Genomic DNA, 24,348 nt, shown 5'->3' on the forward strand with positions numbered 1-24,348 from the left:
GGCCTTCCCCTGTGGCACTGCCACCTGCCCCTCCCCTTGGCAGTGTGTTGCTGGGAGGTAGGGAGCTATTAAATTTCCCTCCTGACATCATGATGGGGTGAGGGAAGAAACAACACAATCCATTAGCATCTGGCTCACCCTGCTGCAGCAGCAGCGGTGGTGGTGGTGGCTGGGAGAAAGGCGCTTATATTTTTAGATAGGATGCAATGCAACTTTCTGGCTCACACAAAGGTGGGGAATAGCGAAGGACGGACAGACGGACAGACGGAAGGAGAGGGCTGATCGGGTTTCAGCTCAAGTCATTGGACTATGGCAACGCGACAGAGCAAGTCCTACCCAGACCCTGCTGTTGTGAGTATCCACCAGGCATCTTCCCTGCCAGAACCCCCATGCCTTCTCCTTCATTTGGGGCGTCTTGTCCTTCCAAAAGGTGCTACTCTTTGCAAGCAACTTCTTGTTGCTGAACTCGGAGAGCCCTCTGAGCTCAGCATGCACAAGAACGTGCATGCACGCGTACTGTCTTTGTGTTTGTCATTCTGGGTCGCTTATGGGCAGGAGAAGCTCACTGGGCTGGCTGAGGGCAGAAGCGATCTGGGGGCGGCATGTGTGTGTGTCTGTGGATGAAGAGCCAGAACTCGGCTGAGGCTCTTTCTGTGTTGTTGATGGCCTCTCCCTGACCTCAGGCAAAGAATTCCTCCTGAGATCTTCCCAGTCGTGGAGCTCCAAAACAACAGTTCAGATTCAAGGTCCTGGCAGGAGACTGCAGCGCATGGGAGTGGCAGTCCTTCAGAGCTCCTAAATTGATTGCTGCTCAGAATGAAAAACCTGCCTTCCTGGCCTTTTCCTGCACAACTTTTGGGATCTGGGCACTTAGTTCTCAGGGCCTCCCCTCCCCTCCCCTCCCAGTATCCTGCACATACCTGTGGAAGGCCGCCCTTACCATTTTGAACGGAACCCCAGGGGTTACTAGGCAACCGGGTTCTTAGCTGTAAAATCCTGATGTAGTACGGGATGTGGATCCCTCAGTGGCCCGTTTTCCCCAGCCTCTGTGGCTCTAGCGAGGGAGCATGTTTGCCCAGCCTGAAAGGAGAGATACACCCTCCATCACCATCACCATCACCATCTCCATTTTTTTTTTTTTTACTTGAAACCTTCCCCCCAACTTTGCTGGCACATCCAGACACCTCTGGCAAAGGTTTGGTGGGTCTCTGTCTTCAGGCCAGGCTTGGACGCATCTCCCACAGCTTTGAGCTGCTGTTGCAGCCAGGGATGAAGGGGGAGGCTGGCTTTTGGGTGGGGGACAGAGCGTTGGGGCTGAGTTGGGTGGAGTCAGTGGCCAATCTAAGAAGGAGCTGTTGAGGCCAGACAAATTGTAGGGATTAATCTGTCTTGCAAGATCATGGAGGAAGACATCTTTTATTATGTCGGTGCTGTGTCTGGATTTTTGTCCTGAGGGTCTCTTGCAACCTGCCCTCTCAGGCCCAGTTGTCAGAATGCTTTAGACAAGGCTTAAGGGTGGTTGGGTCATCGGCGATTCAGTAGATTCTGGGAGAAACCAGCTGTTGCCTTAGTAGCTGTGCTGTCACAGGAAGCCATCATGTGGTGGATTGATTGAGGTGTAGAACGTTCTGTGAACCAGTAATGGTGCGTTGACTTGGGTTGAGGGTTAACCCCAGTGTCTAGTACAACCTTCTTCAGGTGCTTTGGAACCACAGTTTCTCAATGTGAGGGAACCTGCCCATGAACGTATCATAACTGGCATTGGGGGACCATCTGGGGACTTTCAGCCCCCAAAGGGCACCCCTCCATTTGGGCACCCCTTCCCCCCTAAGTTGCTGAGAGAGCCTTGGTTCTCCACAGGCAGGAAGCTTCGTTACAGTGCTTTATCATGGGTAGTTTATTGTGGGAATTCAGATGTAAAACAATGAAAATTGCCCTCCAGCAAGGTGTGCCAGTCTCAGTCAGGTGTATTTGTGTATGTAGGTGAGTGGGGAGTTGCCCTTCTCTGCCTTGTGCCCATGGTCCCAAGCTGAATCTCTTTGTGCCCCCACCTCTGATGCTACAGTTTGATTCTGTTCACACAACACAATAAACTGAGACATTTATATGACCAGGGACTGAATTTGCACATGCTCATCTTGGGTAGTTTTAATTGCATTTTTTGCATGGTTACAAAAGTGTCCACTGGAAGTGGGGGGCGGGCGCAAAAAGGTGGGGCTTTGATTATACAGAAGTGGCTGCCATCTTGACGTTTTTGATCTCCCCCTGTGGACATCCCTGTTAAGTGCTTTGGATAAACCCAGCCCACTGTTTATTTATGCGCTGTGTGAATCAAGAAAAATTGGTTAACCAAATTAAGTGTGTCGTGCATAGACGTCATCCACTGGGGCTAGTTGGATGACCCAAGCAGACCGCTTGCATGTTGTTTTTAAGAACATTAATTAATAGAATCATAAAAGAAGTGGGGAGTTTATGGAAGAACAGCAACCTTTTTTTCTGGCTAAGTACTCTGTTCTGAGGTTGGGACATTAAGTGGCTGTCCTTGCTAATGAAAGGGGGAGTGCATTAGCAAACGGGCTTTCAGACAGCATCTCTAAATGTCTCAGAAAAGGAAGTGAAATAGGACTGTGTACAAAACCAGGCCTTATCTTCAAGAACTAGGAATGACTGTAGCTGTTCGTGTGCAAGGACATTCGGTGATGGTTTTTCAGACATAGTGAGAAAGCTAGTCTGGTGTTGTTAAGGTTGAACTGGTCCAACCATCTTCAACCTGGTGCCCTATCCAGGAAATTGAGAGTGTGACTTCCCAAATCCTCAGCCAGCATGGCATTGAAGGATAAATTCCTGTATTATCACCCAGGAGGTAAAAAGATTAAAAGAAGGACCAGGCAGTCTGGAATCCCTTTGTTTATATTTTTTGGCGTAAAAGTGGTAAGTTATAACTGGACATGCTATTGTCATGATGCTTATAATTGGGTAGCATCAATAGTTACACAGACAAAGATCATAACAACGATTTAGGAATGTGCTTTGAAACTGTCCAACCTATCAGGCTGTTGTAGCAAAACCAGCAAAATTTCCTGAAAATTTCACGAAATCAGATGGGGTTGGGAACCAGCTGGGTACCAAGAGAGATGTTGGGCAGCCCTGCCCCAAACTGGTCTTGTTGGGAAGAGACCCACTGGGAATTTCCCAGCCTTCCCTGGAAGGAATGGGACCTTTTGAATGCAAGGTGGATTGTCTGCCACTGAGACTGACACTTTCCTAGCGTTGACTTAGCAGCAGTTTAGGAAAGTTGTTCCAAATGCTTTGAGGTTGTGTGAGGTCACTGCACATTCACAAATCTCCCACCTATGTTTAGTGCCAGCTTTTTCTGTCCATCTATTCTTTCCTTCCTTTCTCCTGGAGGCCTCCCTACTTTGGACCTGGATCTGACACAGGAAGTGTGTGGCTAAATATAGCGGCGGCATCTTCGTTACCTCCACTTTTTGGACACCTGGCTGTTCCATTTTCTTTTTGGAAAAGTTAAAAGAAATGAGTTTCTACTTCTGATGGCTTCTGCAAGGGGTCAGGTCCAGTCTGTTTGTCTTGGGCTGAGTAGCGGAGGATTTGCCCATGCTGGTTTTCAGGACTAAGTCAATGCCAGCTGCCTTGGCTACAAAGGCTGTTCCCAAAGCTGGCAGCTCCTACTTTTGAGAACAATTCAAAATGATTTAAGAAAGAGTCATTGCTTGATGTTCTTAGACAGCACATTACTTGTAGCCCACAGTGGATGTCGCAAACGTTTTTGCAAGTCCCAAGTGCTCTACAGATGTGCTGAACTTCAATCCTATCATGCTCAGCCAGCCTGATTGCTTCTTTTAGCAATCCTTAAAGCCAGCCTGACTTTAGGATGATGGGAATTTCAGTCAAACCCCATGAGAAGGTGCAGGGTTGGGGGAAGGCCCCGCTGAACAAAGGCTAAACAAACCCAAACGCCCTCTATGTGACAGAATTCTCATCAAGGAAAACTTCTCTCTTGAAGATTGCTTCAGTTTTGTACAAGAATCCTCTTTAGCTATTGCTGTGGATTTAGAATGGGAATTGTAGTTCATCACATCTGGAAGTTGTCTGGTTGGATCTGTCATAGAATTTAATTCAGAGTGGAAACCATTCCTGGACTACAGGTAGTCCTTGCTTAATGACACAGCTGAGACCAGAATTTCAGTTGCTAAGCAAAGTGGTCATTAAGCAATTCTGACCCGATTTTATGGCCTTTTTTGCAGTGGTCATTAACTGAATCACTGCAGGCATTAAGTGAACCATGTGGTCATTAAGCAAATCATGTGGTTCCCCACTGATTTTGCTTGCCAGAAGCCAGCTGGGAAGGTAAAAAATGGCGATCAAGTGATGCTGCAATGGTCCTAAATGTGAACTGGTTGCCAAGGCCCAAATTGTGATCACGTGCATGCGGGGACACTGCAAGTGTGAGGACATAAGTCAGTTTTTTTCAGCACTGTCGTAAGTCCAAACTCTCACTAAACAAATGGCTGTTAAGTGAGGACTACCTGTATACTTTAATACGTGGATTTGTACACCATCCAAACTTTGGGTCCTTTATACAGAGTTCATACTTCAATTTCATGTGATATCTAAAGCAGAACAGATTCTCAGTTTTGACTTAATCTATTGTAATTTATAATTTTATGTGGTGATTTATACTGGGTTGACCATGGATCTTCATATTTATACTTGCTTAAAGCTTAATAGTGATTTTTAGTCATTTGAAGTGATATATCATACTTAATCTTTCACAACTTATCTGTCCTGACTAAGCAAGAACCACGCTGAGATGAGGAGTAGGTCTCTAGTGTTTTATTACTGCTACAGTAGACAGAAAATCCTACCAAACTGAAGAAGCGTGGGAAAAACCCAGACAGATAAACCCCAAAGTCAAGGCGGGTCTGTTCTGTGTCCCTTTGAATGACAGCTCAACTCCTCACTACTACGCATGCATTTTCCCCCCTGGATAGGGGCCCCCTCCTGCTCACCATCAGTACTCATGACATCATCAATATTACAAGCTCCTTGGCATTTTTTAGATCCCTTGTTTACTCATTTGTGCTTTCTTTGATTTTCCTTATCTGTTTTCTGTTTGTGTTTGTTTATATACTTTCTCTAAAAAGTTAAATTAAGACATAAAAAAAAATTAAAAAGATGCTCAGTTGGGGCCATGGGCCACTCTGGTTTTCAACTACTACCAGTATTATTTTCCCACTTACTCAGACACGTAGACAAACACTTCTTGCTTTTGCTGATGGACGGTCAGGCAACACTGGTGGTCATTCTCATTAATAATTCTTGACCACCAGCATAACCTGGCAGGGGTATGGAGCCATGGAGGTGACGTTGGAGAAGCCACCCAGAGGCTGTTAGGACAACAGGTGCAGAAGCAGATGTTGAGCCCAGGGAGGTGCGAGAGTGTTAGAAGGTGACTCAGCATGGCTCCCCTCTGACTCTCTGGAATATAAAGGGCAGGAAGGGAAAACATAATCAGACTTGCAAGGTTCTGTTACTGTAGCCCAGTGTTTTTCAAACTGGGCAACTTTAAGATGCGTGGACTTCAACTCCCAGAATCCCCCAGCCATTCAATTCTGGGAGTTGAAGTCCACGCATCTTAAAGTTGCCCAGTTTGAAAAACACTGCTCTAGGAATATTCATATTCATGTTCCTCCTTGCTCTCCATTGCCCTCACCAGCAGTGTGGATCTTTCTTCCCCTACATGTCATTGATGGGGCAACGGAGCTGGTCTCTCTCTGCGCAGCAAATGGCTCCATCCATTCACGCTGGAAAAAGGAATCCGTTGGGCAACGCTGGGACCCCACCTCCTTCAGTAAAGTAGGCTTCTGGTCAATAAAGTATAGATTTTCAGCATTCTTAAGGAATCACTTTCCTGATCTAGTCTACGTCATGGGTCCATAGGGTATGGTCAGCAAAGTCAACTGGCAGAGCTTCCATCATGGCCATCATCTTGACTTAATTGACCTTACCCTGCAGACACCTGTGCACTAGAATCTGGCATGCTTGTGCTTTTCATCAACCCAGAGAAACCTGCTATGGCAGAAAGCAAAACAGAGACATCAAAAGGGGTATAGAGAGTAAGGAAGATGACCTTGATGGAGAGATGCAGGACGTGTTCCCTTGGCTAAAGGGGCTGAAACATTTCTTAAGTCCAGAATGTCCAGATAATGTTTGGAAGCAGCTCAGACAGACACCCCCCTAATTCACTGGAGTATAAGAAGGGGAGGAGGCCCAGCTCAATCAGACTTGCAAGATTCTGTTATGATATCTAATTTCAATAAAAGCAGTTTTAACCTTCCTGTTGAATTGGTTTCCTGCTCTGGTCTACCTAGTGGGACTGTCAAGCAGCCATCGGATGTTCAGATTTAGGGGCAAAGATCTATTTTCTCTTTTCCTGAGCCCAATTTTTGGCATCTCCTTCCTACCCTCCCTCCCTCTCGCTTGCTCTGTCTCCTTCTCTCCCTCCTCACATAGAAGACAGCCAAGAGAGACAGAGGACTCTTGCCAGAGATCTGAACTCATCACTTGAAAAAGGCGCCTGAAATTAGGCCAAGGACCTCACGCAGCTGTAGGGCAGCCACTTGCCCACCCCTCCTGTAGTGAAAGGTTCACTTGGCAATATGCTTTTGGCACTATGGAAGAAAAGCCACATCTGCTGTGACTTATGTGCTGAGTGAGTCTTCCTTTCTGAGAAGTGTCCAGAAATAACTTGGGTGTAGTGGGGAGTCTCCTGCATTGCTGCTTATTCTCGTGATACCTTTAGTAGAACCTGAATGAATTCCAAGCCTGTGGCTGGAAATGTAAAATTCTAAGAAATGCAGAGAACTTGGAGGGGTGCGGGGGGCACTACGTCTCTGCTATTTTTGGAGGATCTGGGGGAAGAGATTGAAGTATTAAGTAGACGAGTTAAGCTTTGGAAACTATTTTTGCACAATTAAATTCAAATCAAAAGAAAGGCATATCCCCCGCCCGCCCCCCGATTTGGCAGTTTTATTGCTTAATGGCAACAGTGTGATTCTGGGGCTCCTCTGGGGAACCACAGATTGGAGACTGGAGTCTGTGGTTGTTCATCCTAAAACTAAGTAAATAATGACCGTGAGGTGTTAGACTAGAACATTTGATGTTCCGTGTTTCAGTTAGCCTACATTGATTAGGATGGGCTTCATCATCAAAGCATGACTATGCAAGTTTAAGATTGCCAGACAAACTTCAGGAAGATGTTAGAAGATGCAGACTGGAGTTGAGAGCCAGGCAGAGGAAGGCTGAAGAAAAGGCATGATGTGAATCTGACAAAAGCTGGGTTGAAGTTGAAGTGTGCATAGCCAGATGCCTGAAAGGAATGTGGGAGAAAGCTGCGAACTTTCAAACTGGGGCCTGTAGCAATATTTACTTCAGTTTTCAGGATTGATGTTACAGATTTTTGCTTTTTTACAAGCATCTGCTGCAGTTTAACCAGTTTTACAATGATAGAAAAAATGTTTTAAACGTAAACTTTGAAATTTTGTCAGATTGTGATTTGGTTCATTGGCCGTCTAGATAACGGTTTGTGTATGAAATAAGATTGATTGATGGATAATGGTTTGTTTAACTGCGTTTTATTGAATAAGCACACTAAAGTGAGGTACTGAACTGCCATCAGCCTGAGGTCCACACCAGGCTTGAAGCAGGGAAGTTCAAGAGTGATTTAGTATTGAATGAAAGGTGAAAGGTCCCTTGTGCAAGCACCAAGCAAGACTTAAAACACAGATTTTACCCCCCAATGCCTCAGAGAGGGAAGAAACATCCAAATGTTTAGCCCCACCCAGTTGAAAGGGGGATGGGATGCTGGAGGACTGTTTTTTCTCCCAGGCTATGATTTTGTATCTTGGCGCTAAGCCACAATGGCTAGGTCCATCACCATGCTAAGCCAAAACCAACAAACTAACCAACCACCCACATTATGGCTTACCATGATGGGAGAAATGTGCCAGAGGAAGGAACCAGATTTATTTAGGGGATGCTGCGGATCATGAGAAACACAAGGCCCTGCTAAAAATAGCCCCATATCAGGGTCAATGTGATGGATGGTCCACTATAGTGATAGTAATATAACTTTATTGATTAGTCAATTGACCATATCAAAAAGTTGGGCATCAGCCACAATAAAATATAGTACCATAAGACAGATAAAATGCAACAAGATAAGATAAGGTAAGATAAAATATACTAAGGTGAGATAAAATACGATAAAATACAGTAGGGTAAAATTCATCACCTTTACATGCCACCCCAATGTGTTCTATAAATTGTGTTTTCAGTTGGACAGCCTTAACTACAAACTTAACAGTCCTATTGACCACACATGTGTTTGTGCCCTGGAGGAAGTAACATAGTCATTTGTTACAGTCCCAGTGTGTGGTTGGATGGTCCACTAATTTCCAAAGGAAGACCAAACTACAATCTTGTCCCTCAGACGAGGCTCAGCTTGTATATGCGAGGGAGTTCTATTTAAAACACACACATACACAGGAACAATCAGTTAGGTAAACCTGCAGATAAAGCTCAACATGGGATAATTGAGCTTCAGCTTAAAAAGCTCAGCAAGAATTGGGCCTTGCCTATTTAATCAGCTAACCATTTCTTTCCCTTGCTCTCCAAGGCTGATGCTGCAACCAGCTTCCTCCGAGCAGCGCGATCAGGGAACCTGGACAAAGCTCTAGACCATCTAGGGAATGGTGTGGATATTAATACCTGCAATCAGGTAAGTCTTCAGTTCACCTGCATTGACCTTGTCTGGGCCAGTTAGTGGAGATTTGCGTTTGGTCCTCCATGAAACTCAAAATCGTTTTGGTCTCACCTAGCATGTGTTGAGCCAGGATGCGGAAGAGGAAGAAGGAATATAGAACAGCTACAGTACTTTCTAAAAGCTACTGCTTCCTGGTATTTATCTCATGGGGCATTTTAGTCCCATAAATTTTAATTTTCCCACTGGGTACCAGATGGAATTTTGTTTCTCAGAAGCGTGTGAAGCTACAACAAGGAAGAAAAATGTTGCTGAGCATGTAGAGAGTGCCCATCCCTTATTTCTGAATAAACCCAGCCAATTCTGTACAGTTAGCACCACATCTGTAGGATTGAAGTTTTGTGGATTTTTAGGTGTCACGTCAGCAAAGAGGGCATTGTCTGTTGTGAGTTGCAAGTTTCTTTTCTGCAGATGGTCCCCATATTGAAACTGCGCCATCTAATCAGGAATGAGGGAGGGTGTGGTATCTCCAGCAAAGCCTATATTAGAGCATTGGATCTCTTGCTATTGCATGGAAGAAGATGGTACTGAGTTCAGAATTCAACTTCTTTATTTCCTTAAAGAATGTAAATTGCTTTTCCGGTGTCAGGAGCCAGCAAGGCTAGAAGTCAGAGATGTTAGAGCTGTCTGCCCCAACTTGGAGTGATGACCCTCCAGGCCTGTTGAAAAGAAGGGCCCATGTTTCTAGTTTGGAGAGGACCTTACCTGCTTCCTTGTTCTAGAAGGGACTTTAAAACAGTCTGCAAAAGAGAGTTGCGTGTACCTAGACACTAACCAGCCATTGGTTGATTTTTAATACGATGTTTAAATATGATGGAAGGAGAAAGGCATTAAACGCAGAGCAAGGAACTAGGTTAATTATAAATTTAGTTATCCTAAGTCAACGCTTGTTTCTGTTTTGAATCTGTCCACTTAAGGAAGTATGGCCCCACATTCTTGTCAAGGGGCAAGTGTGGCCTCAGAGCCAGATTCAGGCATATCTAAACAAACTGCAGCTTAGAGCCTCAGAGTCTGAAAGGGGCCTCTCAAAGTTCCCATTTTTGTAATTTGTTATGGTTTTGTTACAATTTTATATATGAAAGTCTCCATAAATTATTGACTGATTGATTATGTGCCATCAAGTAATTTTTGACTCCTAGTGACCATATAGATAAAAATTTTTTCCATGACGATCTGTCCCTTACCTGGTCCTTCAGGTCTTCCAATGGTGCCCCCATTGCCACTGTAACTGAGTCCCTCCACCTTGTTGCTGGTCTTCCTCTTCTTCCCTTTCCTTCCACCTTTCCCAGCATCAGAGCCTTTTCCAGAGCTGGGTCTTCACATAATATGTCTGAAGTAGGGTAATTTGAGTCTGCTCATTTGGGCCTTGAGTGACACACATCTGGGTTGATTTGTTCAATGCTCCATTGGTTTGTTTTCTTGGCTGTCCATGGTATTCTCAGGAGTCTTCTCCAACACCAAAGTTCAAAGGCATCAATACTCTTCCTATCCCACTTCTTCAAAGTCCAACTTTCACTTCCATAGAGTATCACACAGAAAAGTATGCCCTCCTGTATAGCTTACCAGTGTCATTCATTAAGATATGCTTTGTTTTTGTGTGTGTTGGCACCTTCTGCTCAAATAGGGCCCTTCCCTGTTCGTCATGAGTTGATGATGCATTTTGGGGGGATCCTTGCCAAGTTTACTTGTTACTCAGCTTTTTTCTCTTTCTCTTAGCACCTGCTAAATAGAGCCTCTACAGCCTTCCATAGCTTAGGGCCTCTCCTTGTCTAAATTGGCCCTGTGTGGTCCATGGGTTATAACCTCCCACTGGGCTTGGTTTGAACATCAATAATAAAAAGATAAAGATGCCATCAAGTTGATTAGCAACAACACAGTGGTGGCTTGCCAGTGCCTTTTTTCAAGATGGATTGCCTTGGAATTTCCTGGAAGTCTCCCATCTCAAATGCTAACCAGATCCAATTCAACTTAGCTTACCCCCAGTATAATCAATAGCATTTCCCAGTGGCAGAAAGACTTCCGCCAGAAAAGTGACTATCGTGTCAGATTATGTGCCATCGTGTCAGCTCCTAGTGACCACATAGATAGATTTTCTTCCATGATGAGTTGTCCCTGACCTGGTTATTGTGAGTGACTAGGCCTAAACATTGGCTCTTTTAAAAAAAATGTTTTGGACAGACCTTTTCTCTCTATCCCCCCAAAATTAGAAAAGACCAGCTGGATCAAGCCATTGTCCTCTTTGTCCAGCTTTCTGACCTGGAGAATGCTTGCTCCCTTCCATTGTTGTTCTTCAGCATCTGAAATTTAAAATATTCTGCTTGTGATTCAGAAGGTAATAAATACCCACCAAGATTTATAGTTGTTGATAGACCTATCTCCTGTGAATTTGTCCAGGCCTCTTTTTAGATTGGTAGCCATCCCCCTTGAATTCCATTGTTTATGTTGGGCAAAGATGTAATTCCTTTAATTGGTCCCCAAACTCCCTGCATTAAATTTCAGTGCATTTATTTAACCTCATTTTCACACCATACATGATTTTATATGTTCCCTAAAAAGCTACAATCCCTAATTGTTTGGGTTGCCCCTTTGCTGTAACCTTTCAAGCTTCCTAGACACCATCTTGAGAAGGTGGCCTCCATGAATTGTTCTCACCCCTTTAAAGGGTTTCAAAGGGGTGAGAACAATTCATGGAGGCCACCTTCTCAAGAAGGTGACTAGGAAGCTTGAACTGGGCTCCATCATCTCCCCATCAGTGGGACAGGGACTTTTATAATTCAACTAAGTGCTGCTGGAAGAACTGCAGAGAAATGGAGAAACCAGAGCTCCAGTTTGGAGAAGACAGGACAAAGACTGTGTCCTTGGCAGTCGTCTTTTGTATTCAGTGCTGGTGCTGCTCATAACTGAGGCTGGAGGTGGGGAATGCCTGTGCCATCAGACAGTGACTCACCTTACTCATCCCAATGCAGAATGTTCAATTTTGGAGCCACCAAGGAGTGGGTGGTCAGCTAAAGCAGATGCCTTTTATTCCATCCATGTTGACCCCATTGAGGCTGATCCATTCATCATTTCTTGTACATCATTGTACCGCCCAGAGTCATTGTTGAGACAGGCGGTGGAAAAATGCAATGCAATCAATCAATCAATCAATAAAACTTTGAGTTGAAGACAGGCAACTTGGGATGAGAAGTAGCTGCAGCACATAAGCCAGGTGGACAAGGACAGCCTTGGGGTTTTATTCTACAGGAGGCTTCCCAGACCATCTATGGCTTGGGGAGACTTTGTAATACAGCAGTAGAGTCTCTTGACTTGTGACATCTTGGTCTGTTTTCAACCTTCAGCATCAGCACAGTGGACCAAAGAGACCCTCCTGGTTACTCTAATCGTTCTCCAACTATGTGCCTTGCAGGTGACTTGGGCTGCAGTTTTGCATCTGGGTTCACACACCATGCACAACTGTAAACCTGGTTTAAGAAAGCACTCTTGCAGTGTTCATATCACATCCAGTTCCCTAAAACATCAACCAGATTATGATGTATTTGATGGCTGGCTGTTGCATATGTAACACCAAACTAGAATAATGAAACGTATTTGCTGGATTCCTAGGACATGCCAGGCCCATCATACATTGGCTTAATGTGAGGGCCTGATTCATAGAATGTGCTAAGACAATTGTTGACTTCCAACATCATGATGGACCACCCTGTGTATGCCTAGTCTAGTGTGCTGTGACAATCCAATCTGAGTTAGAAAGGGCTATTTGGACCATCAGGTGCAATGCTTCCTCAGTTCAGGAATCTAAGTATAACAAAGGTATGGGAATAACTTTTCCTGCTGGAGATGGAGCAGCTGAGGGAGCAGCTGAGGTTTGATGTGTGGGTGTTCCCTAGTAAAAGTTTAGCTCAACCTGACAACCCTCTGTAGGCCTCAGGAGACTGTCTGGTGATGCTTCTTCTCACCAGAATAGACCAAGTCTCGTTTGGCTTGTTTTGGCCACTCTTATCTTAGCTTCCTTATCTTCCCTCAACTCCTAAAAAGATGAAGAGTTGCACTGCATTCAGCCACTTTTAAAAAAGAAAAAAGCAGGATCGGCTGATAGGCGGTGAGCAAAGGGCGAGCCGACTGGCTCCTGCCTTGAAAGGGCGGGAAGAAAAGAACGTAAAAGCACGGCCAGAGGAGGAGCAGCTTGTCGGGGACAACCGTTCACTAGACTCTCCAGCCCAGCTTTGCCTCTCGCAAACGAAGGAATCCGAAGATTCCCAGCCCGAGAAAGCCGGAGAAGTTCCTGCCTGCCAATCCAGCCCGTCGCCCGGCCCTGCCCCGTTTTGCCATCCCGATGTCCCGTTTTTGTCTCAAGGAAATGTGGTCAGCCTAAATATGAGCATATAGATGTGGTTTGGGCCTGTTTATCTGCAGATGCTGTGGTGTCAAAAGAGCCTCTCTCTCCAGCTTGCATGCAAGCTCAGACCAGCCCTGGGCTGGAGGCAACTGCTGTTTATTCGTAATTGGGGAAGTGTGGCTCATTAAAAAGTAAAGCCGAAGCAGAGAGCCTTGATTTCAGAGGGGTCAAACGTGCAAGCAGGCAAGGGAAGTCTTGTGGCATGGATCTTGCAGTGCCTCCTGGATGGACTTCCTCCTCTAGCAGGGATCAGAGATGACCAGTCATTTGAAGGAGTCAAGATCTCTCATCACTCATTGGAACAGGGAGGAAAAAGAAGAAGAAGAGGGTGGGGTATTTGGGGACACAGTCATCCTAGCTGTAGGTTGTCTGAACTGCAGGGAGGTAGAAAGCAAAAAATCAGAAGGCGGGTCGGGAAGGCTGTCCCCTGGAAAGGAGAAGAGACTGGGAAGGAGGAATAATTTTGCTTTGGAAAAAGGGCTTCCAGGTGATTTGCACAAGGATGTAAATGTGTGTGTGTGTTTTGAAAGGGGGAAAAAGGCACAGGGGGTTCTGCAGCAAACGGCAGAATGAGAAATTTCATGGAGGGGATTGCATTAATCTTTCTTGTGAAACATACCAAACGTTGCAAAAAATCAGTCTTTTGCCTTTAGGGTAAAATTTATTAGTTGGAAAAAGTGCTATAGACTCCTGATTTTTTGGTATCATAGACTAACATGGTTCTTCTCCTACAAGGTGTATTTCTCCTTTTAAGCCTACCTGGAATGCTGTTCAATGAAGGAGCACACACGTTGCACCCAGTTAATTGGAAAATTACAGTTTAGAACAGCGTTTCTCAACCTTGGCAACTTGAAGACGTGTGGGCTTCAACTCTCAGAATTCCACACATCTTCAAGTCGCCAAGGTTGAGAAACACTGGTATGGGACGCACCAGCACCAGTAACGTCAAAGCAGTCTCAGTCTCTGTAGCACACAGTCGGGGCATGGTGTTGCTAAGTCTGGACGTACCTTCTCAGACGCTACAGCTTAGAGCTGGCTCCCTAAAGTCAGAAAATCTTGGCATATCTACATCCTGACTTTTTTCATGAGCCTAAACTAGTTGCCACTGAGGGCTGCCTGGCCCTTTAATTTGTCCTCAGTAGCCTTGCAATCTGTTGTTCTCCGAGAGTTGAATAGAGTGTCAGCTTCAGTTGCTCACAGTTAGGAATGAACAGCCTATTACCCTAAGCATCTATTTTATGGCCCACACAAGGCCCTCCCAGATCCAGCAGCAAACACCACGATTTTTAGTGCTGTGATTCTTTTCCTGTTCCCCCAAACCAGACAGAATCATTCAGCTGTGACAACTCCGTGGGCATCCTTGCAGGGTTGTCACAACACCTGTCAGCTTTATGGGGTCAACCAGATAGGAATCTACTGAGCCTCTTGCCCTGCCCACTATCTTGCTGTGGGCTATGCTGTCCCTTAGCTGACTGTTCCCTTGGCAGTGTCTCTTTGCAGTCTCCCAAGGTCTTTCCCACATACCATTACATACCTGAGGCCAAAAATATTTCAAAGCAAAATGATGCCCAGCCCTGGTTTCAGGTATGGTTGGCGATTCTCCCATTCCAGAACTAAAACAGCATTGCTCTGGTTGCCAACAGTTGGTATCTTTCACACTGCAGCCAGAATGACCTTGTTTGGTTCCAGAACATGAAAGATGCTTAATCGATGGGCATGAAAAGACTTTCTTTCTAGAATTCCCCATCAGTGCTTTCTGGACCCTGCTGCCCAGAGCCAGGGAGAGCCCAGGAAGTTTCCAGATATTGATCTCCTTCTGGCCCAGGCTTCCAGCTGCATTAGGCACTCTTCCCGAAAAGTTCAGTGATGCCTTGATGGGAAAGGGTTGCTTTGGCTAATAAGCCAGGGAAGTGCTCTGTCGTTTCTGCTGCCACTTTCAAGACATTGTGACACCATAATGTTGGCTGAGCCCATTGGGGAGAGCCTCACCGAGGGAGGTGGGACTGGAATTCCCAACATTCCCAGCCCAACGTGCTGCCCCCTCCCCAAGTTCCTAGGCCTTAGCAAAAGGCATTCCGGAAACTGAAGGAGTAGCAAAGTCCTTATTTTGGTCTCCTGCTTTACTGAATGTAATTAAAACAATTAATTGGGCAATTTCAGGGGATGAATCCAATTATTTTGAGATCTTGATGTTCCTGCAAGAGTGTAAACCGCATAAAGAGCACCCCCTCTTCTCTTTACCCTCTCACAGCCATGTTGCAAGCAACAGCATCCAAGGGACGGCGCTGCTTTTTCATGCCGCTGCACCGTCCTGTTGCCAGCTCCATATGTGTGACATCACAGTTTACGTACAAAAGGGGTGGGGCTTCCATTGCAAAGCTGTAATGCTGTTTGTGTCATTCCGCCTTCCTTTGTCCTCTCCCCGTGGTGAGTGCTGCTTGGAGGTGGGTTGGGCCGAGAGGGAGTGACTGGCCCCAGATTGCCTCCCAAGGTTTTGCAACAGAGGACAGACTTGAACCTGAATCTTCTCCAGCCTAGTGCAACCCTGGAACCAATATGACACCCTGACTTCCAGCAATTTCATCCTTCCGCATTGTTTGCAATGCGCAAAGACTGTGCCTAAGATTGGAGTTCAAGGCTTCAGCCACGTCCCTTGTCCGCTCTCCTCACTGGTGTCGTGGTTAAGACATCAAGCTAGAAACCAGGAGATTGTGGGTTCTAGTCCCACCTTGGGCACGAAGCCAGCTGGGTGACCTTGGGCCAGGCCCCCCCTCTCAGCTGTAGGAAGGAGGAGGCAAGGGCAAGCCCCTTCCAAAATCTTGCCAAGAAAACTCAGAGACTTGTCAGGCAGTTGCCAAGAGTCAATACTGTCTTGAAGGCACCAAAACAGCAACAACAAAACACCACCCTGATGAAGAGATTTGTAATCCTGAAAAGCTTGCCCCCTGTTTTGTGACATTCTATTTGTCCTAATAAAGCAATGAATTTTGAAACACTTCTGCATAACTAGTCAAGGTGGGCTGCATTACTCCAACTGCTGCTTCTGAAACTTTGGCTCTATAGCTACTTTGACATTTTCCCCACCCTGTCTTAGATGTACTTTCTCAAATTGCAAGAGCTAGTAATGTGGTAGTGAAATAGAATTCTGTGCCCAGTGCCAATCTGCAACATAGCAAACTCTTCTAAGCTGGGGTGAAAATAGTGCCAAAAAAAAAAAGTTCTGAAGCCAAATTGTGGTTTGATGCATTGATGCAGGCCCTAAAATGCAAAGAAAATGAAGCTTACGATGAGTCCTTCTTCCAGCTGACCAAAGAATGTAACCCTCTCCCCCATTCAGTTGTGTGTTGTCCATTCATTTCTTAATTTCATGTTGTGTGCATTTCTCTGTTGAATTCTGAGGGAAAAAAAAAATCAAAGCAGTTGCTGGGGAGGGAAGATGCAGTGCTGCTAAGACACCATCCCTCTGTTGTATCTAAAATTCTTGTGATATCATAGCAAGTAGCAAAATGTAATGGGGGCTGAATCTTTTCAGAGAGGGGTAAGAAGCTGGGAGGCAGGATGGGAGAAGAGGTCCTGCCAATGGTAAATCAGCCTGCCCCCAAGTTTTCCAGAGCTCTGGCATCTCAAAGGGGTAATCATTGTGATTGTGATTTGAGATGCCCTGCAGCTGAACTGGAAGTGAATCAGCTCAGCTGATGAGCATAGATGGCGGCATAGATGGCGGCGTGGGATCAACCATCATGGAAACAGTAGAAAGACTGTATGTGCAGGAGCATAATGTTAGATCATGTAATTAATGCTGTATGGGATTGACTGCTCACCAATCCTGGGAAGTTCTCAAGCGTGTTCTGTGAAGACCTCAGTGCCTTTGCATGGTCAACTTTTCCCATGGTTCTCCCATAGTTCAATTGCACCTTTGTCTCTTCTGCCCTGGGGCATGTCACACTTGTGGTCAAGGTCCAACCTCATGTGTCCTGTATGCAATGAAAGTGGGATGCATGTGGTCAGACCTAGACCACAAGGCCAGTGGCCTCCACCCTACCATCTGACCATCATTACCATCTGCACCAATCTTGATTCCATCCTCATCACTGCCAGAGAAAGAAGCATCGGGCATCTTTCATCTGTCGTGGGCGGCTTTAGATGTTCGACAATAAAGGAAAAAGGAAAACATGGATTGCCAGAGGACTTTTCTGCATAACAAAATGGAAATAGGAATCTCTGCATGTGTATGTGCAAAGGTGTGGGTGGCAGATTGGCTGGGTTCACACAGCACATTAAACTCAAGTTCAGTGAAGCCAGCTACTTCAGTGAAAAGAAATGACAGTCATGCTAATAAAAAAGGAGTAGGGAGATCAATAGGGGCTAGGATTGTGTTAGCCAAAGAATTGGCTGGCTGTTGCGTATTAGTCCCTTGATTCCTACAACAGATGTATTGTAACACTAAACCAGATGTTTAGTGTTCACTGAACATTTTGTGCTCAGAAAAGTCAGTCATACTTTGGCTTGTCTGTTTCATGCCAAGATAACAGCATGACAGGCAACATGTCTAGTTTCCCGTAAGATGTTGAACCACCAACTACCCAACCTCATTTTACTCTCGATCAATGTGTTGTGTGAGCCTAACCAATCTGGGCACTTCTCTCTTTCCCTGTGTGACAACGCTTATCCATGACTCTCCATTGTGCCTCTTACTGCTATTTTCTACTCATTTCTTCTGTCTCTGTCTTCTCTGCCATTTGCGCTTCCAACCATCCTTCACTCAACCTTTCCTCTTAAAAGTCCCTCAGATGACTAACTTCCCAGGTGATCTGCTGCTTCCCCTCCTAGGCCCTGGCTTCTTTTCCATAAGATGTGTCCATCAAGAAGCCAGAAGCTTGGGTTGCAGTCCTGCAAAAATGATTATTAAGTTATAGTTTTTAGTGTGGAAAAAAAAGGAAAGTTATTTATTTATTTATTTATTTATTTATTTACATTTATACTTCGAATTTAGTCACCACCCATCTCAGGGAGTGACCGTGTGGTTTGCAATAAAAATAATAATTAAAATACGATAAAACAATATTATTACATAAAAGTACAATCCAAGGCAGAGGGGTTAAAAAGGTATTAATTTACCTAAGATGACTGAAATCATGGGAATAATATTTGAAAATTTATTCAGTGTAAAAGAAATGAAATCTGAAAAGGTTTTGACCTGGCTGTACCTGCTGGGTATACCCAAATTATGTAGTGGGGATTGGGACTGTCTGTCTATCTGCCTCTCCACCAGCAAGAGAACTCTGAAAATGTAACAGAATGGGATCAGATTTCGAAGGAGGAAAAGCTGGGGAAAGAAAGATTGAGTCTGAAAATATGAATAAGAAACCAGTCTTCAGTGGTCACAAACAAACAGCCTGGAACCAAAGTACTCCTTTATAAAAACAGAAGCACGTGAAAATGGTTCCTCCCACCCAGAAGAGGATGGCTTCATGGTTGTTGGGTGGGAGAAAGAAGCACAAGAATTTGAAACTTGATTCATTATAAATAAGGCTTGTGTTTAATTCCCAGCAGTTACTGGAATTCTTTCATAAGGGCTTCATAGCTTTGCTACAATAAATCTCCTTATCAAAGCTTTGTCTTGGAGATCTGTTCATGTCAATTTCTTGCCTGGGTTGTTAAGCCTAACAGTGGATTGGATCAGGCCAGGGGCTCTGGAGAAATACATTACCCCACTGCATTCTTATGGAAGGGTCAGTTGGGCAGCAGCTTGGAAGTTTGCCAACTCTTCCATTCTTCATCCCCTACTTCCTAGTCACATGACCCAGAGTGGAGCTGTTAAAGGTGCAGAAAGAATTGCAGAAGCCATCTTCTGCAGGCTTTTCACCGCTTGTTTTCAGTGACAGCACATGATTCAGGCTTATGTGCAAATTTCCCATAATGACCCAAAATAAATGCTACCTCTGAAACATCATAGGAAATCAATGTGGCAGATTCCAGACTCAGCTGGGAGCTACCTAAAAACGCTCAGCCTGGACCTGCTTGTGTTCTGCTGTTCCTCGAAGCCCAGTGTCAGGGTCATCTTCCCTCCTCTTTGTCTGTCAGCTCAGTCAGGATGTATGGCAGTTCCTTCTCTAGGTTCCCTTCCCAGCACCATGTATGACAGCCTTATGACTGGGCTTAAGAGTCCCCCAGAGAGCTTAGTGACTGAGGGGGACTAGAACCTGGCTCTTCCTGCTTCTACTCCAGCACTTTTACCATTACACCACCCTGGGCTCTTGGGCTGCGAGAGAGGAACTGGCCCAAAGTCTCTCAGGAGCTTCTATGGCATCTGCTGGGCTTGAACTTCTCCAAGCCTGATCTAACATGTTTACTACAACACCACACTGGGGCTTGTGAGGAGAGTCTGCTGCCAAGGAGACCACCTTGGCTATTCCTGACATTGAGCGATCTCCACATTTGCAACTTGCACTTCCCAGGGTCACATGGATGAAGATATTATGATGTGCAGTCACAAGAGTTATGATTTGAGACCAGTGTTAGAGGCAGCATGTCTTGGAGCACCAGTTGCTGGAGAACAAGTCCAAGAAGATGCTGTTCCACTGGAGTTCTCCTTTACATTTCTTGTTACAGTGGGTGTAGAATGCTGGATTAGATAGACCTACCAGGAGGTTGCGGTTTCAACAGAGTAGAGATATAAACAAACAATTAGAGGCCTCTGGTATTAGAATCAAGCAGTGTGCTGGGTTCAAAAAAATCTGGCCATCTTTGGAAATGGGGGAAGAGCAAGGCAGAAGGCAGATACCAATCTCCGAAGGTGGGAGACATTGTCAAGAGGGATGGTTTGTGCTAGAGGATGGCCTTTGGGTGCCCTCCAGATATGTATTCCCGCTCATTTAGAAGGCATCCGATTGGGAAGACCGTTACAGGAAGAATCAGACTTAGTTAGCAGTAGGTACCAGATACTGGTTGGCTTGGCCTAAATATTTGACAATGGTTCAGGTACATGGTGGACAACTTCTTTGGCATGATGAGAGGCTAAGGCACGTGCATGGGGGGAGGTGATTGTGATTCTTCTCCGTGTAACTCTGAGAATGTATAGCACATCTGTACGGTATGACCCAAAGCATTTAAAAATGGGCCAGGCCTTCAGTCGCATCACATGTGACTGTGGACCACATCTGGACTTTTTGACACCCCAACCCCCCCTTTGTAGGTGCCATGGTTCAAAATGCAGCTTTAATGCTTACAAACCTTGGGGCAGTTTGACATTCCTATAAATTGCAGGAATATAGTCGCAAATGTTGAACCAATTCTCCATTTCCTCTCCCACCCTTTGGCTGTGTTCACTCGGAGCACTTAATCTGGTGACTGAAGTGATCCATTTCCTGGATTTGCCCAACAGATGGAACAAAATAATAAAATGGGTTGGGTTTGCAAACGTTCTATTCTCCCAAACAGTAAACTCAAGTTAAAACCTTACCCAAATTTAGCATCTTGTGTGAACATAGCCTTTCTCTCTCTTTCTCTCTCTTGTCTCACACACAGGCTGTGTTTGCACAACAGGTTTACCCAGACTTAGCAGCTGCATGCGTACAGTAAGCTAAGCTTAGTTTTAACCTTGGCTTTGTGTGTGTGTATGTGTGTGTTGCAGTACAACATAGTGTTTTGTGCAAACCCAGCCTGTTTGGTTAGTTTATGGTTTAGTGTATTGCATGATTTCAGAAAATAGTTTAATTCAGTAACCAAGTTCAGTGTGCTGTGTGAATGCAACCACTGTGTTTTCTTGGTTTTCCTCCACCTTCCACCCTTAACCTGCCCTGGCTGAATCTGTTGCATAGCACAGTGAGCTAGTAGCCCTTGTTTAATGCCCTTTCTCCTTTTTCCAGAATGGCTTGAATGCTTTACATCTGGCCTCCAAGGAGGGGCACGTGAAGATGGTGGCTGAGCTGCTGCACAAGGAAATTGTGTTGGAAACCACCACCAAGGTAAGGGTTCCAGAGCAGGAAGAATAAAGAAAGGTTGATCTGATTCATTAGAAATGTATTTCGATCCAATGAGTTTGTCCCAGGCCAAACTCCCAGAATTCTCCTCAATGGTCATGCTGGCAGGGGAATTCTGGGTATTAAAATCCATTCATTTGTCACTCTAGGAAGAAAAGAAAATGCCTTAATCATTGATCGTTCTCAACATTCTAGGAGATCCTTGAAGGTGCCCAAGCTGGCCAAGGATCTTGATCAGCAGCTTCTCCAAAAAATGTCCAAGACTCGTTGAAGGAAGTGCTGTCAGTGAAACTAGGATACAATTACTCAGAGATGTAGATGTATTTAAGAGCTGAGTTCATGCAACATGCCAGGCTAGGCTAAAACAGAGTTGTGAGAACGAGCTTTTCAGTACAAAGTTGCAGTCGCTGTTCTTGATTCATCGGATTCATTGCTTCTGTTTTTTGTTTTTAAAAAAAGGGGTTCCTTTCTAGGTTGGCCATAACTTTTATCTTCCCTCTGGCTTTTCCAGAAAGGGAACACAGCTTTACACATTGCTGCCTTGGCAGGGCAAGAAGATGTTGTGCGGGAGCTGGTGAACTTTGGGGCAAATGTCAACGCACAATCACAGGTGAGAAGGAGCATCCCTGATAAGCAGTCGCTGCCAGGTGAACCTCCCTGGAGACTGTTCTGAAAGGAGGGTGCCACAGCAGAAAGGGCAATGCGAAGAAAAGAGACCTGCGATGACCAACCAACATCTACGTTTGCAGAGAGAGGAGGGCAATCAAATTAAGCAGTAACTCTGGAGGGCTGTGTTCACAAGAACACCAAACCATGGATTAGTAATCCCTACTTTATCCAGAGAGCCAGTTTGGTGCAGTGGTGAAGGCACCAGGCTAGAAACTGGGAGACTGTGAGTTCTAGTCCCGCCTTGGGCACAAAGCCAACTGGGTGATCTTGGGCCAGTCACTCTCTCTCAGCCCTAGGAAGGAGGCAATGGCAAACCACTCCCAAAAAACCTTGCCAAGAAAACTGCAGAGACTTGTCTGGGCAGTCTCTGAGAATCAGACATGATTGAATGGATTAAAAAAAAAACTTTATCCTAAACTGGGCAAACCCAGATCCCATATCCATAGTTTACAGTGGCATGCAAACCCAAGAAATTAGGGTATGGAGTAAACCATTCTTAAGTTAACCGTGGTCATGTATGCCGATTGAATGCAGTTGGAAAGTCCTATGAGTCTGCCCAATTGGTGTCTATCCAGCTACATTTAGTTTACTAAGGCTTTAATCAGTTATTGGCTGGCTGGGAAATGGGATGGGGGATATTACCAAGGAGTTAACCAGAATCTCAACATGGCTGGTGAATTTTTTTTGGCTGTCAATTGCACAGATTACTCATACAGTTCACTATGGGGTCAGCTTCTAATACTGAAATGAAAAAAAAATCTCCCCTCTTTCCAGGTAGCCAATCAATCGATAAGATAAGAATTGGTATGAAACATATTGATCAATATGAGCATTTCAGCTGCTTAAGGCAGTTAACTACTGGCTTTTTACCCAGTTAAGGTAAAGGTAAAGGTTTCCCTTGACATTAAGTTCAGTCGTGTCCGACTCTAGGGGGCGGTGCTCATCTCCGTTTCAAAGCCGAAGAGCCGGCGTTTGTCCATAGACACTTCCGTGGTCATGTGGCCGGCATGACTACACGGAATGCCGTTCCCTGCCCACCGGAGTGGTACCTATTAATCTACTCACATTTGCATGTTTTTGAATTGCTAGGTTGGCAGGAGCTGGGACTAGCAACGGGAGCTCACCCCGTCACGCGGATTCGAACTGCCGACCTTCCGATCGGCAAGCTCAGCAGCTCAGCGGTTTAACCCGCAGTGCCACCACGTCTCTGATTTTACCCAGTTAGTCGTATATTATTCTCCTAGCCCTCAACACTGGCCCTGTTTTAGACATGTGAATTGATTTCCATATATTTGATCCAAGAATATCCCCATCTTTATTGGAGGGGAGATTATTGTTCATAATTTCCTTTCCCTCTTGCTAATATAGTACTATTCAAGACGAGGATAACCAAAAGGAAAAAAAATGTCCTTATTTAGAAGAACTTTCAGTTGTTCATTTAACATCTTTTTAAAAAATGCACGCTAAGCCTTAAAAGCTCCTTTGAGCACAGAGCTGCATTCCAGACAGGAGGTGGGGAGAGAGCAAAATGTCAGGACAGTAATGAAATTAGATTTGATTCCACTTACATTTACATTTAAATTCAATTAACACTATACTCAATTAATTAAGCCAAAGTGGTATGTCTCAATGCGTTGAATAACTTTCCTTTTCTGCCACCTGAAAAATTGCATGCACCTACCCTTTTTGAACGTTTTGTGGGCCCCAAAGTTAGGGGCCCACATCCAGCAGAGATAAGCAATCTGGTCCCCTGTAGAGCTTTGGACTTCACCTTCCATCAGCTTCCACCAGCAGAGCCAAGAGCAAGGAACTTTGGGAGTGGTAGTTTGCAAACTTTCTGTGGGGGCCCAGGTTGGTTCTCTTATGCCCCAGCGCAGTGTTTCTCAAACTTGGCAACTTTAAGATGTGTGGACTTCAACTCTCAGAATTCCCCAGCCAGCATGAGAAACACTGCACTAAGGCATCCCTGCTTGAAATCAAGCAATGAAAGCTTTGGTTGGTTATTCTGTGGACTGAAAGCTTGAACACAGACATAAACCTCCATAGAATTTAAGCCTGACTAGATTTACTTTTCCACTTTCCAGCCCTTCCTCCTTTTGCTTGGAGTCAGCATTATGTGTAGATCCAAAGCCTTACAAGGCCTCTGTCCAGCATTCTCCTTGCATCCCACTGATGCTTTTGAGGAGCTCCAGCTGTTCGCAGCCAACCTTGCCAGCATTGCTTGCTTTCTGCGAGCTAGCCAACCAGCAGAGCCAGGAGAACAGTCAAAAGATTTCCTGTGCCTCTTAGATGGACACAGAGGGAAGATGAATCTGTAAGGCTGGGGGCTGAGAACCAGGATGGAGAACAAGCACAAGTGCTCCCTGCTGGTTCCTGGGCAGCATAGTCTCGGTGTAACCATCTGGGCTTGAGCATTTTTGGGTTACATAAGCAGATATCTGAAGGTCAGATAAATATTG

At 45.1% G+C, this 24,348-nt stretch overlaps 1 protein-coding gene across 1 annotated transcript in view; it reads left to right on the top strand.

Annotated features, from left to right (window-relative positions):
• ANK1 (ankyrin 1) overlaps positions 1-24,348 on the top strand; it is a 159,237-nt gene that overhangs the window by 70,966 nt on the left and 63,923 nt on the right. Inside the window, 3 exon segments of the mRNA XM_063311095.1 lie at positions 8,699-8,800; positions 21,107-21,205; positions 21,732-21,830. Coding sequence (XP_063167165.1) covers positions 8,699-8,800; positions 21,107-21,205; positions 21,732-21,830 — 300 coding nt within the window.

This window comes from Candoia aspera, chromosome 9 (genome assembly GCF_035149785.1).
Source record: "Candoia aspera isolate rCanAsp1 chromosome 9, rCanAsp1.hap2, whole genome shotgun sequence".
NCBI lineage: Eukaryota > Metazoa > Chordata > Lepidosauria > Squamata > Boidae > Candoia > Candoia aspera.